This window comes from Cheilinus undulatus, linkage group 9 (genome assembly GCF_018320785.1).
Source record: "Cheilinus undulatus linkage group 9, ASM1832078v1, whole genome shotgun sequence".
NCBI classification, from domain to species: Eukaryota; Metazoa; Chordata; class Actinopteri; order Labriformes; family Labridae; genus Cheilinus; species Cheilinus undulatus.
In genome coordinates this window covers 18,545,048-18,558,173 of record NC_054873.1, presented here as the reverse complement: position 1 = coordinate 18,558,173, position 13,126 = coordinate 18,545,048, and the positions used below count along the sequence as shown (strand labels likewise).

General features: G+C 40.5%; 1 protein-coding gene across 2 annotated transcripts; it reads left to right on the top strand.

The window, feature by feature from the left end:
* Window positions 1-195: 195 nt before the first annotated feature.
* LOC121514956 (methionine aminopeptidase 2-like) lies at window positions 196-11,392 on the top strand. Of its 2 annotated transcripts, none has more exons than XM_041795427.1 (11): window positions 196-402; window positions 1,135-1,248; window positions 1,473-1,535; window positions 4,094-4,196; window positions 4,496-4,651; window positions 4,889-5,070; window positions 5,417-5,511; window positions 7,631-7,727; window positions 7,814-7,917; window positions 8,990-9,105; window positions 10,664-11,392. In XM_041795427.1, exons 1-11 carry the CDS (start codon window positions 228-230, stop codon window positions 10,914-10,916), a joined length of 1,458 nt encoding a protein of 485 aa, XP_041651361.1. In that variant the 5' UTR covers window positions 196-227; the 3' UTR covers window positions 10,917-11,392. The 2 variants fall into 2 exon arrangements, with proteins under 2 accessions (XP_041651361.1, XP_041651360.1); XM_041795426.1 differs by having other exon boundaries at window positions 213-402; window positions 4,490-4,651.
* The last annotated feature ends 1,734 nt before the right edge of the window (window positions 11,393-13,126 follow it).

The window sequence follows — 13,126 nt, the reverse complement described above, 5'->3', positions numbered from 1 at the left end:
CTGAGAGATTGCAGGGGGGACTGTGCTGCTCTTCTGTTACATTTTGTCCTCAAAATGAGGAGAAATATCTGCTCAGAAGTAAAAGTTTTTCCTTCTCAGGACAGTGGAGGATCGTCTTCCCCTCCTCGGGTCAAGTCGTTACACACAGATCGTCTAATAGCTCATTATTGGCTCAGCTTCCTCCAGCACACTTTTCTGCTCTGACCACTGGAGGCTCTCAGCAGCTTATGCGTCACTTCACCTCTCAGTCGCTGATCATGGCGGAGCTACAGCCACAGCATGAAGTGCAGCCTCAACTTCTTAATGGGGGCGACTTAAACGAGGAGAAGGAGGATGCAGACGCGACAGAATCAGTGAAAAAGAAGAGAAGAAAGAAGAAGAGGAATAAGAACACCGCAGCAGGTAAGAGGCAAACACTTTGTACTCAGAGAATCGTTGAGGGAAAAAATAGCGCAAAATTATCTCCTCTCGTGCCACTAAAAGAGATAGAGCCCGAGCTTGAAATATGCGGGACAGGAGACTTTTCAACCTGTCAGAGGATATTCATGTCCAGCTGTCCCAACTCTGCTGCACCTGTGCACATCTGGAAACGGGACAGTCTCTTTAAAGGAGAAAATAAACACTTCAAAACTGATTGAAAGCTGTCATTTGACAACATGAGTGTAATAAAAATGTAGTTTTACTCCAGATTAAATATGTTTCAGCCTATAAATCCCCTAAGCTGCATGAAATTATGTAATAAAGTACCCACAGTTTAGTGCAATAAGATGAAAGCCACTCATACAAAGACCATCATGAATTGCAGCTGTGCAGCATCAGAATGTGAGGGAATAAGAGACCAATAAATTATGAGTCATGGGGTCTGCTGTAAGTTAAGAGTGGTCCATACAGCTGTGCCTTTGAAGGGCTAAATGTCAAAATGCTGCATACTACATATGCCCTTGAGGATATTGACTCCTTAGATATATAGAAAGAAATTATGCACATGCTCTGCCAAGTTGAGTCCACTGTGGATGGTGCACTTTCTTGAAATGACTTTCTCAACCTCATAATTTACTCACTCTGCGTGTGTGTGTATGTGTGTCTGTGCGTGTTCACCTGCACATGCATGCACGAGGGTGTGTGACTTTGCAGCAGGGACAAATGAGGCTGAGGGGGATGGAGAAGCTGGAGGTGTTGGTGATGTGACAAAACAGTTGGAGCAGCAAACACTGGAGGACAAAGAGAGGGAGGAGGATGGAGAAGAAGGTAACTCATCAGAAACATCACCATCATCATCACTGTCACGTGCAGTGGTGGCTGCATTGAACTTTAAGCAACCTGAAAAAAGGCGCACGCTGGATTTCAGCTGGTCATATCTGCAATGTGATATCTGATTTTCAGTAGCACACTGGGAACGGTGCCCAAGCCTCCGGTCCTGTCGATATTTCTCACTTTGCAAACTGTATTGAAACTAATGATGCTTTCAACAGATGGTGAAGAGGGAGAGAACTCAGCTGGAAAAAAGAAGAAGAAGAAGAAAAAGAAGAAAGGACGTAAGGCAATCCTTTTTTCTTAGTGCAGTAAAACAATCAGAGGTAATCTATTGATCCCACTGGGAAATTATAGTGTTACAGTTGTTCAAGAGAGTGGCATTAGAAGCACTTCATTAAAACAAATATATAAAATCACTCACCTAACCTAATAGAGTAAATTTTTAATTAGAACTGAAAAACTCTCTTGTGGTATAAATATTTGTAATAAACAAATAGAAGTAGTAGCAAAATACGACGCATATATGATAGCTTAAATAGTTATGGCACATTGCAACCATATTGATCATATTGTATATAAATGCAAAGCTGGTTTAAATGGTGATTGTATTATTCTGGTTGGTTATTGCAGTAGTAAAAGAGAAGTAACTGCAGAGATAAAATTCCCTGTTTCTGCATCTTACAGTGATATTGCACAATGCACGTATTCAACACCACCCATAAGGGGGGACAAAAGGAGAAAGCTTTCAGGGCTCAGTTGCATGGAGGCCCCATGAAGGTTAAGAAATATTGTCCACCCCAAATTTAAGCAATACTACTTTACTTTTGACCTAAATACACAGCATAACATATTTAAATCACAAAAATACACACTTCTTTATGGGAGGGCCCTTACTGGGTCTTTCAGGGGCCTAGCCATTTCCTTGTATGGGCCTGCACATATTTGATATGCAATATAGCTATTGGCATGGTTTCATCAGCACTCACAGGAAAGTTGCCCATTGAACAGGTAAAGCTTTCTGCATCCCATGGAGGTTGGCAAAGACATGGACCATACCAAATTTAGAAACAATTACATTTTTTTTTATTTAAAAGTCAATTTATTTGACCCCTTTAAGACAAGTTTATATTGGTTTCAGAGGTCACCAAAACATGCCTGTGAAGTTTGTTTCTGAAAAAATACTCCATTATAGGATTTTTACAGGTCTTAAAAAAAACCCCTCTGTTTCAGCCCTGCTCAGAACGAGCTGTTTCTGTTTCTGTGGCTTTAAAAGTTAATGAGCTGTCTGACTCTGCTCCTGACTACACCCCTCTCAGGAAAAGGATGTGACTTAATGGATGCAGCTCTCCTGATGCTCCTCTTAGCTGGCAGCAGAGGGGAGGATCAGACGAGGAGGGCGGAACTTTCTTCCAAGTGGGGAGGGCCAACCAAACCTGGGGGTGGTGCTAACTCCCCACATGACATCATGAGGGGAAAATATGAGAACCGCTTGTATCAGCACACATTTTCTGAAAGGTGGAGAAAGAGAGGGATGGAGGGAATGGATTTGTCAGATTCTCGGGAGGGTTTTAGACAGGCCAGGGGCGTCGTTTTTGTTATAAAAGCCTGAAAAAGTGTGTTTTGCATAATATGTAACCTTTAACCTAAATGCCCATTATTACTGACTAAAACATAAAATATACACATTTTATTTTGTTTTGCTCTTTACCAAATGTAAAGCACTTCTTCCTAAAGTGGAATGATCATTTATTTTGGAATATTAACATTTTGGGCTAATTGGATGAGAACAGTAATACAAGTGTACATAGCCATGTGAAGACATGTATTGGGGTGTTTTTAACTAGAAAGGTCTTCACATCAGCCCAAAAGCTGATTGGAGCCAGGCCCATATAGCCTTCATGAGGTTTGCATGTTCTTCCTGTGCATGAGTGGACTGTCTTTTGACTCTCTGACTTCTTCCTATAGTCCTGACTAGATTGCTGACTCTAAATTTCCTGTAGGTGTGAGTGTAAGCATGACTGGCTGTTTGTCTCTACATGCCAGCCCTGTGATTGACTGGCGAGCAGTCCCAGGGTGTATCCCACCTCTCACCTAATTACAGCTGGGATCCACTCCAGCCCTGCGCAACCCTGCCTGGATAAACGCTGTAGATAATGGATGCATGGATATATCTGTATTTATGAGCAATCTCAGTCACGCAGACTGTTTACAGAGCAATTTTTCTGTTAGTGCAGCAATGCGTGACGTAAAATAAATGAATGTTAGAGCAGTTATGGGCCTACAATAGAGAACTCTGCATTTACATCACAAATTCTCAAGATAGCAAAAAGCAATATGCATAGCAAAGAGTTTTTTGTGTTAGGATTTAGATGTTAATCCTGACTGGAGTGCATAAGAATCGCTATAAATCATCTGGTTAATATAACAGGTGCCTGAGAGCAGCTTGACTCATCTAATTAGTGTCATGTTTGTTACGTAACACTGCACTGATTCTGCAGGTGTAGGGCAAAATGCATCAGGACCTTTCATGTCAAGAACAAAATTAATGACAACATATGACATCATAATGATACAGTGAAAGACTTTAGCGCTGAGAGAGTTAAGTGAATAGAAACTGCTATGTATGTATAATTATAGAGCTCTATGATAGTGTAAGTGCTTTTATACTTTAATTCAATGGGTTTCCTATACTCAGGGGTGTCTAACTTAATTAGATCTGTAAGTCAGGACTTCACTATATTCTGCAGCTAAGTTAGAACATTAATGTCATGAACATCAGGAGGATAACTTGTGTTTTCTTTCCTCTGTTTCTCCTTCTCTTCTTCTATCTGGGCCACAGTGAAGGGACAGACTGACCCTCCCTCAATCCCTATTTGTGAGCTCTATCCCAGCGGAGACTTTCCAAAGGGAGAGGAGTGTGAATATCCACCATCGAAAGACGGGTGTGTGACCTCCACATCGTCCCACACACTCAGCAGTAGTCTTCCACTGAGTGGCATGTTTAGTTTGTGACCAGGTCTATCTTACCACTGGACAGCATGATGAGATTTAATGTGTAGCATATGCTTAAACAAATCAGCTGAGTCTGTTTTAGCTTCGTGTCGGAAAAGATCAACAGCACTTTCACCTGTGCAGAGCTTCTACAAGACTGTGTCATATCCTCACAGCAAACATTAGCATAATGAGAAAATAATGAGTGCTCCTCTCTGTGGTGTGCCTGTCTACCTCCTGCCAGGCGCAGTGCAGCGTGGCGGACCACCAGCGAAGAGAAGCGGGCACTGGACAGGGCCAATGAGGAGATGTGGACTGATTTCAGGCAGGCGGCCGAGGCGCACCGGCAGGTCCGCTCCTACGTTAGGAGCTGGATCCAACCAGGGATGACTATGATTGACATCTGGTGAGACATGCAGTGAAACATTGTCCTTGAGTCGCTTTAAACGTTTGCTCAAACCTACCTGGGCTCATTTAAATATAAAGTTGATATGGCTTCAGGGAAGAGGTTGTTTTGTAAATGATGAAAGAAAGCAGAAGTGCTTTGTGGTTTCATCCTTTTCTGGAAGCAGAATCTGCCCTGAAAACAGTCTCATTTTTCCTTTCATCCCTTGTCCCCTGTGCTGCTCTCTGATTCTGCCAGTGAGAGGCTGGAGGACTGCTCCAGGAAGCTCATCAAAGAGAACGGGCTAAAGGCAGGCCTGGCCTTCCCCACTGGCTGCTCTATCAACCACTGTGCCGCCCACTACACCCCAAATGCAGGAGACCCCACTGTGCTTCGCTACGACGACATCTGTAAAATCGACTTTGGAACGCACATCAACGGTCAGAGTTTGATAACGGTCTTTTAAACACTTTTGGAGATATACTGTGCTATTTCACTAATGGCATTTGAGACATGGTTAAAATTTATGATTACACTAAATTCATATTACCTTTAGCCTGAAATAAACTGCTCTTGTAAGTTAATTAACTTCCACTTTTGCAAGATTAATTCTTGCTGAATCTTTCTCTAAAATGATCACCTTACAGGAACTGTAATAGAGGCACAGAAGTAGAAGGGCTTGCAGGGCTTTTGTCCAAAGCCAGTGTTCCCAAGAGAATAAAAGGCCTGAGTTGTAAGTGCAGAAAAAATGTTATGCATAATCAAAGGGTTTTTTTGGTCTTTCAGGTCGAATTATAGATTGTGCCTTCACCGTCACTTTCAATCCAAAGTTTGACAGGCTGCTGGAGGCTGTGAGAGATGCAACTAACACTGGCATTAAGGTAACATCCCTCTGTCCTCTGACTACTAGCCCCCATGTTAACATAATATATCATTACATTAAAAGAATTAAAATTAATGATACAATGAATGGAATGCTTCTTGTGTTTTGCCCTTATGCTTAATTTAAGGTTATCATAGTGGCAAAAATGTGGCCAAATGCCATACAAAATACAAAAAGAGCTTCACAAAAAGAAAAGAAAGGAAACTTTGACAGCAGTAAAAGAAAATGTAAGAACAGATAAACAGAAATAGAGAACTTATTCATTAGTAATATGGTACCTATTAGCTGACAAGGTGATTTTATTGCCTTGAAGTGCAAAAATTCACTTGTGCAAATAACAGTAATGTTTTATGTACATTGAAAATTACATGTCTTCTCAGTTTGACAGACTATTTGAAACATGCACTAAATACAATACAAAGCCTGTAAAACAAGTATAACTGGAACAATTAAAGCCTTTAATGAATATCTTTGTTATCCTCAAGGTGCAATTTTTTATTATTGCTGGGAGTCTAACACAAGTCATGACTCATGCTATAGAAAGAAATAAAAGAAAACATGACAGACATCGGTCAAATACATGTAAAAAGGGCAATGGCAATACATGAATATAAAACATAAAACACTGTGGCTGTTAACTACAAATCCAAAGGTTGAAGATGTTCCACCTCTCCTAAGTTCAGAAATGTCTTCAAGAACATCAACCAAGTCCTGCTGCTCCTTCAGATCAAGCTTTGTATAACCATGTCCTGGACGACTGAGCACCTTCAATGAGACTGCACTTATGAGGATAAAATCACAGGGTTATTAGATATTAAAGGTTGGGTATTTACACACAACTGCTTTAAGTTTCTTATAAGTGACGTCTTTAGTTCCCTCCTAGCTACTGATTAAAGTGCATGTGTTTTTGGGAAGGCATCGGAAATGATTAGCTTAAGAATTTGAGCAATGCATTAACTTGAAATTTTTGATGAAATTGAACAAAACAGCAGCTGAATCTTTTCATATATTACCTGAGGTGTATGGGAACACTGCATGACAAGTGCATGGGCGTTTGAATGGCACAAAAGATTTTGTGAAGGCAGAAAAGATGTCCAAGACGTTGAACATTCTGGGAGACCATGCACATCAAAAACTTCTGAAAATATTCAATAAATTGATTGAACCAATCATTCGAAATGATTGAAAAGAGGCAGTTCAGCAAATTTTTCATGACAATTTGAACAGGACATAATTCAGGATTCATATTCTTAATCTAGATTAAAAGGAAAAACACAAGCAAATTTGTGGAGACATTTTGGAACAAATTTAAGGAAACCCACATTTTTTATAAGGGGTGATTACATGCGATAAAATTTGGATCTTCCAGTATGATCCTGAGGCAAAACATCAATCGATGCATTGGAAAACACCATCATCACCAAGGATGAAGAAAGCATGACAAAGCAAGTCCGAATTCAAGGCCATGTTGATTTTTTTCTCTGACATTAAGGGTCAAATTTTGTAGGAGTGGGTTCCAGAAGGGTCGACTGTGAATCAACGCCATTACTAACAGGTTTTAGGAAAACTTTGAGAAAAAGTCACAGAGCTTGATCACCCTCCTTATTCACCTGATCTGGCACCATGTGACTTTTTCCTTTTGTCCTAAGATGAAATCTGTGCTCAAAGGAACACGTTTCAGAAGTGTGTCAGAAGTTAAGAAAAAGAACGACAGAGGTTCTGAGACAACTGTCCAAAGATGACCTACTGCACTGTTTTGATCAGTGGAAGAGTATATTGAAATGTGTGAAATATGTTAGTGTTCTTGTATTAAACATACTTTTTAGAGCACAGGAATGATTTATCAACCAGATTCCCACATTTAGAAACAAACCATTAGATACTAGTGGGTTATTCTAAAATCTACACTTGTATGAGTTATTATGTCGGTCAATCACTAACTACATATCTTGCAGTTCATTTGTTTGTTCCTGTGAAATCTCTTTGGAGATTACTTTCAAGCTTATGACTTAAACACATCACAAAAGAAATGACATATCTGTACTGTAAGACAGTCTGTGTGCGAGGGAAGTGATGCTGTCTTCTCTGGTGTCAACATAAGGCCTTCTCTATCCCAGTTTGCAGGGATTGATGTGCGCCTGTGCGACATCGGTGAGACCATTCAGGAGGTCATGGAGTCTTATGAAGTTGAGATAGATGGGAAAACATATCAAGGTAATGCCAGCCCATTTATCATTTTTTCTTTATGTAGAATGAGGCTCAGTACTGTTTCCTGTTTATGAAACCTGCTCTCTTTGTAGTGAAGCCAATCAGGAATTTAAATGGCCACTCCATTGGACAGTACAGGATACATTCAGGGAAGACGGTCCCTATTGTGAAAGGTGGAGAGGCAACAAGGATGGAGGTTTGTACAACAACTTTTTTGCTTAAATTTGGTCGCTGCAATCCTGGTTCTGGAGTAGAAAACAACACCGCCGCCTCCTTTTACCAGAGAGTCTTGAATTAAACCTTTATTAGCTGCTCGACCTTGCGTATAAATAAACCCTTTTTAATTCTTGAGTGTAATTGGAAGAACGTGTGGCTGGTTAAGGTTACGGCAGGCTGTGGAGAAGTGTTCCAATTCAGCACTCAAACAGCATCTTAGTCACCCTCGTCAGCACTTTAATTACACCTTTTAATGGAATTACCAGCAGCATAGAGGAGCAACACGTGTTCAAACTCCTCTGCTCCTCATTTCACAGAAAAAGCAGTGAATCGTGGGCGTCCAGAGTTCATTAGCATGCTGTAGGAGGAACATGGCTTTTGCACTTTCTTATAGACAAGAGTACACAAAGATCCATGCCTGCCTCACACCCGCACAGCTGCCGTACACGACTAGATTTGGACAGAACTGAGTGTTTTAATTGGCAAGCTGCTGCGTCAAGCTTTTTTACCTGAGTGAGGGATGGTGTGTGCTGCTGATGAGGCAGATTTGTGTGTTGTATTTTTAGCTGAAGTGTGTTGGTGTAACAGGGCCATTACCCTCTTTGTGATCAGAGAGCGCACGGCTGGAGTGGCAGCTGGGCGTGTGACGGGGGCTGCTAGCACTTTGACTGATTATCGGTGCAGCGAGAGAGGGTGTCGCAGCGTTATCAGCTAATACCACAGGGACTCCAACAACAGCCGCGTGCTGATAGAGACACAAGAAGCCAATGAAACCCAGCCAATCAAATTGCACAAGGAAGGCGTTGCTGCAGAAAGGACATCACTGTCCTTAATAGACCATACATGAATATATCAGCCACCGGCATCTTGAGCTTTTTGTTAAATTTACTCTCAGTTTCCCCGGAGAGATCTTGTCCTTTCTCTAACATGAAAACCCACTCAGCTTGCATTCATGTGTAAAGACAGTTAGATTTATGGCTTAAGCTTACGTACAGCTTCACATTTAACTTAAGAAAATAAAGCTTTGACTAATTGTTGTTGTTGCTTCTCAGGAAGGTGAAGCATATGCCATTGAGACATTTGGCAGCACAGGAAGAGGTGCAGTCCATGATGACATGGAGTGCTCTCACTACATGAAAAACTTCAATGTTGGACACGTACCAATAAGGTTGGTCCTGCTGTCTCAGATCTGTTTCCTTATTTAAGGGATGTCACAACACCAGAATTTTTGTTTAGATTATTTTAGAAATATTTTCAGGCTTTTATGCCTTCATTTAGAGCGAAGGACGGTGAATAGAGCCGGAAAAAATTGAAACTTGAGCTGTCCGCTCACTTGGTGATCTGTCCCCCACAACACTAGAATTTTAAACTTAAGTATGATACTTAAAAATACATAAATAAATTGATGACTTTTCAAACACAATGGCACCCATATGGAGTGATTTCTTGCTCTTAATCACAAAAGTTGTGTGATAACTATTGCATACTGTCTTAAGCCCATCTTGGACCAAAGATTCCTGATGCAACAAGATTGTTTTAGAATGCTGCTTAGTACCATTGCAGCCGTGTGAACTGAGCCATCACAGCTTAAATCAGGCTGTCTGAAGACATTGCCTGCAATTAATTTCTGAAATTTAAAATTGGCTGGTTTAAGGATTTTGCAGGCAGATAAATCATAAATGTAAATTGGGAAATTGAATTCTCATTTGAAATTGCTACAAAATCCAACAAATATTTGTCCCAAATTTAACACTTCATTAAAGAAAAGAACTCAGGGAATTTTTAAAATGATATCTTTTTTAACTTTTCACAATGAAACTTTAGCCCTTATATAGTCCTGTCCCCTCCATAAGCTGCAAACGTAAGCAGGATATGCAGCACTATATGAGTGAGCTAACATGATACATTCAAGGCTGTAGGACCTAAATATGCCTGTGGAAAATGAATTATTCTCTGCATATACCTTAGTTATGACAAGACTGAGCTAGCAAAGAATTTTTGTGTTTATATGTGCTGTGAAATTGTGCTGCTTCCCTTTGATGGCGATGACAAGGGGGATTTTATGATGAATCACCCTCGTGCATCCCCATGCAGCTTAATGTTGCGCATTATCATGATGACGAAATTTGAAAAATCAGTGAATAATAATGTTTATATAGAACTTCAAATCAGAATAAATGCAAGATCTGGACTCTTTCATTTTCAGTGAGCTCTCCATGTTTTACATTTTGAACAGGAATGAGGAATTTCAAACTGAATTCACCTTTTTATACCCAAATTTGAGCCGAAGTCAGAGAAGTCAGAAATTAATCAAGCATAACATTCAACCACTAAAACTCATTTTTCTCTTCAGGAATGCAAGTAAATAACTATAATCTGACATATTAATCAAGAAATAATAATGTGCTTTACTATTTTTTCAGTTCTTTTGTAAATCAGTAAATTTGAAAATGCATGGATAACAATAATAATTATATTTTAGCATTAAAAATATCATTTGGATTAAAGAGCTTCTACATATTGGTGTATTAACCATTGCAGAAACATAAAAAATGATTTTGGTAATTACCAGTGCTGTTAATTTAGGGCAGCTGTGGCATAAACCTTATTTGGGTGGTGCTCTAATAAATTTGTTAAGCACTCTCCAAGCAAGTTCTTGATTTTATCATTAAAAAAACATGTCAGCATGTCAGTTAACATCTCCCTCTGTTGTGACTGCGCTGCAGACTTCCAAGGGCTAAACATCTGCTGAACGTGATCAACGAGAACTTTGGCACTCTGGCGTTCTGCCGCCGCTGGCTGGACCGCCTTGGGGAGAGCAAGTACCTGATGGCACTCAAGAATCTATGTGACCTCGGCATCATAGACCCGTACCCACCTCTTTGCGACATCAAGGGCAGCTACACCGCCCAGTATGAGCACACCATCCTACTCAGGCCCACCTGCAAAGAGGTCGTGAGCCGAGGGGACGACTACTAAGCATGCGCCAAAAACTCAAGGCGAAAACCAGGAGGAGCATGACAGCTCTGAGACAACAAACCTCTGCAGACTGATAGCAACTTATGCAATATTTCTCTGACCTACATTTTCACTGCTTCTTTACCTTTAGGCAATTATTTAAACAAGAGCAACAGACTAGTGTCATGGCAGTAGCTTAATAGTATTTCTGTTCCAAAGGATTAAGCCAATAGACAAAGGAGATATCTTTAAGTAATGTAGTGCTGTCATTTTAGTCAAATATTTATGTGCTGCTTTTAGGAAATATGCAAAAGAAATATATGCAAAAGGATGATGCAAAAAAGATTTTGGGTAACTCCCATTTAACAATGCTATGCTTTATTGCCTTGTTAAGATCTGATGAGGAAAAACTGCTCAGAAATATTTATATTTCTGTATTTATTTGCTCTATTTTAATTTGAGGCAGTTTTATAAGAAATAAATTGTTATAAATCTTCCTTTGATTTCTGTGTATATTTTTACAAAGGTTTAAGAGTTTAACAAATGTATAGCGTGCTAATAATTGATGATGTATTTCTCTGTTTTTACCAATGGAGGGCGGTACTAAAACACGGGTCATCCATCAGTTGGCCACCTCTACAGGCTAAGACGTTACAGTGAGGCACATCAGGCTATTTTTAGCCTTGCGCCTCAGCATAATGGTTCCATGGAATGTAATAGAGTTTTCCCATCAGCATCAAGAATGAGCACAATAACAAGTAGTTAAAGCAGTTTAGAAAAGAACACACAGGACACACAAAACCAGCAGTACATATCACACTGACAGCATCATACATTCATGCTCCCTTTATCCCCACTTTGTCCTTTACAGGGAAAATTGCAGCCCATTTTCTCTTATTTTGGTAAAGTCTTTGGGACAAGGACACGGCCGGTGATGTCACAGTGGAGGAATGCATCATGTCTCCTCACAGAGTTCATCCTTCTCCTTGGAGACAGTAGACCCGGACTATTCTTAACCGGACCTGGCTCAAAATCAGCCTGCAGGCTTTTTATCTGATCTGTGATGTCAATGAGTACCCCAGCTCTTAATACCTATTTATTTTAGGGCAGCAGGTGTCACAGGCCAAAGAGAGGAGTATGTGTTTAGAGCCTCTATGTGTGATTCTCTTCCCACAGGGTCAGTTTCCTAGAGGCCATCTCGTTTGAATCCTTGGTGCAGGTCATACGAGGACAGCAAAAAATCCTCACAGAATCAAGTCTGACAACGCTGAAAATGATCCACTCTTGTAACTGCCCTGGCTGTGAGAGAACAGTCAATTCTGAGTGTTTAAGCCGCTCATGTGTACTTCAGACACTCCACAAAGTGTGTTTTGCTCTCGTCAGACCACAGGCGGACGAGTGTGCTGGAGCAGAGCAGAGCGGCTCAGATTAGCCTTCCTGATTCCTTTAATGTGTGTTTTTTTTTTTTTTTTTTACATCCTCCACTCTCATCCAGGACTTTCTTGTTCCGACCTGCACAGTCCCACACTCTCTGCCAAGGACATCAAGCATATGCACAGGCAGGTACACAATCACCCACATTCTGACTTTGACTCATTCATGATTTATCTCTGCATATTTGAGAGCTGACAAGGATGATTCCAAAGTAAACAGCTCTCAGTGAAACAGATAGAGTAGGACGTGGCTGTATTTTGGCTCATCAACTCTGACCGCCGGAATATAAAACATTATTGAGTGTTCAATACACATTCCTTTTTTCATAAGTAACATGGAAGCAATTTTGAGCTGAGGCATATCAGAAGTACCTTAACAATGAAATTAATCCATAACAAAGTTTGTCCTGATTAAAGCTCCTGTGAGGAATGTTTGGTTTGTGTTGATTGTGGTGCCCTCTGTGGACAATATGAAGCCTGTACTTTGGCTCAGTAGGTAGAGACAGTTGTCTCATACTTGGAAGGCTGTTGGTTCAATCTCTAGCTCCTGCGCACTAACCATGCATCCTTGAGCAAGAAATGTCACCCTAGTTTGCTCCCACTGCTGCTTCAGTGGCGTGTTAATGTGTATGGATGGGATTAGAAAATACTGATGGCTAATTCTCCATTACATCTGCCATCAGTGTGTGAACGTGGATTGAATGGGTGTTAACTGGTAGGTTTGATGTGCCGTGTAAAAGCACTTTGCGTGGTCAGACGACTAGAAAAACACACAAGTTCAAGCTGATATTGCTGTGT

Excerpts from the sequence above, each read along its gene's own strand:
- LOC121514956 (XM_041795426.1), top strand. The coding sequence starts at position 228 with ATGCGTCACTTCACCTCTCAGTCGCTGATCATGGCGGAGCTACAGCCA. Across the intron at positions 5,512-7,630 it reads CAACTAACACTGGCATTAAG|TTTGCAGGGATTGATGTGCG; the intron begins GTAACATCCCTC and ends TCTCTATCCCAG. Across the intron at positions 7,728-7,813 it reads AGATGGGAAAACATATCAAG|TGAAGCCAATCAGGAATTTA; the intron begins GTAATGCCAGCC and ends CTCTCTTTGTAG.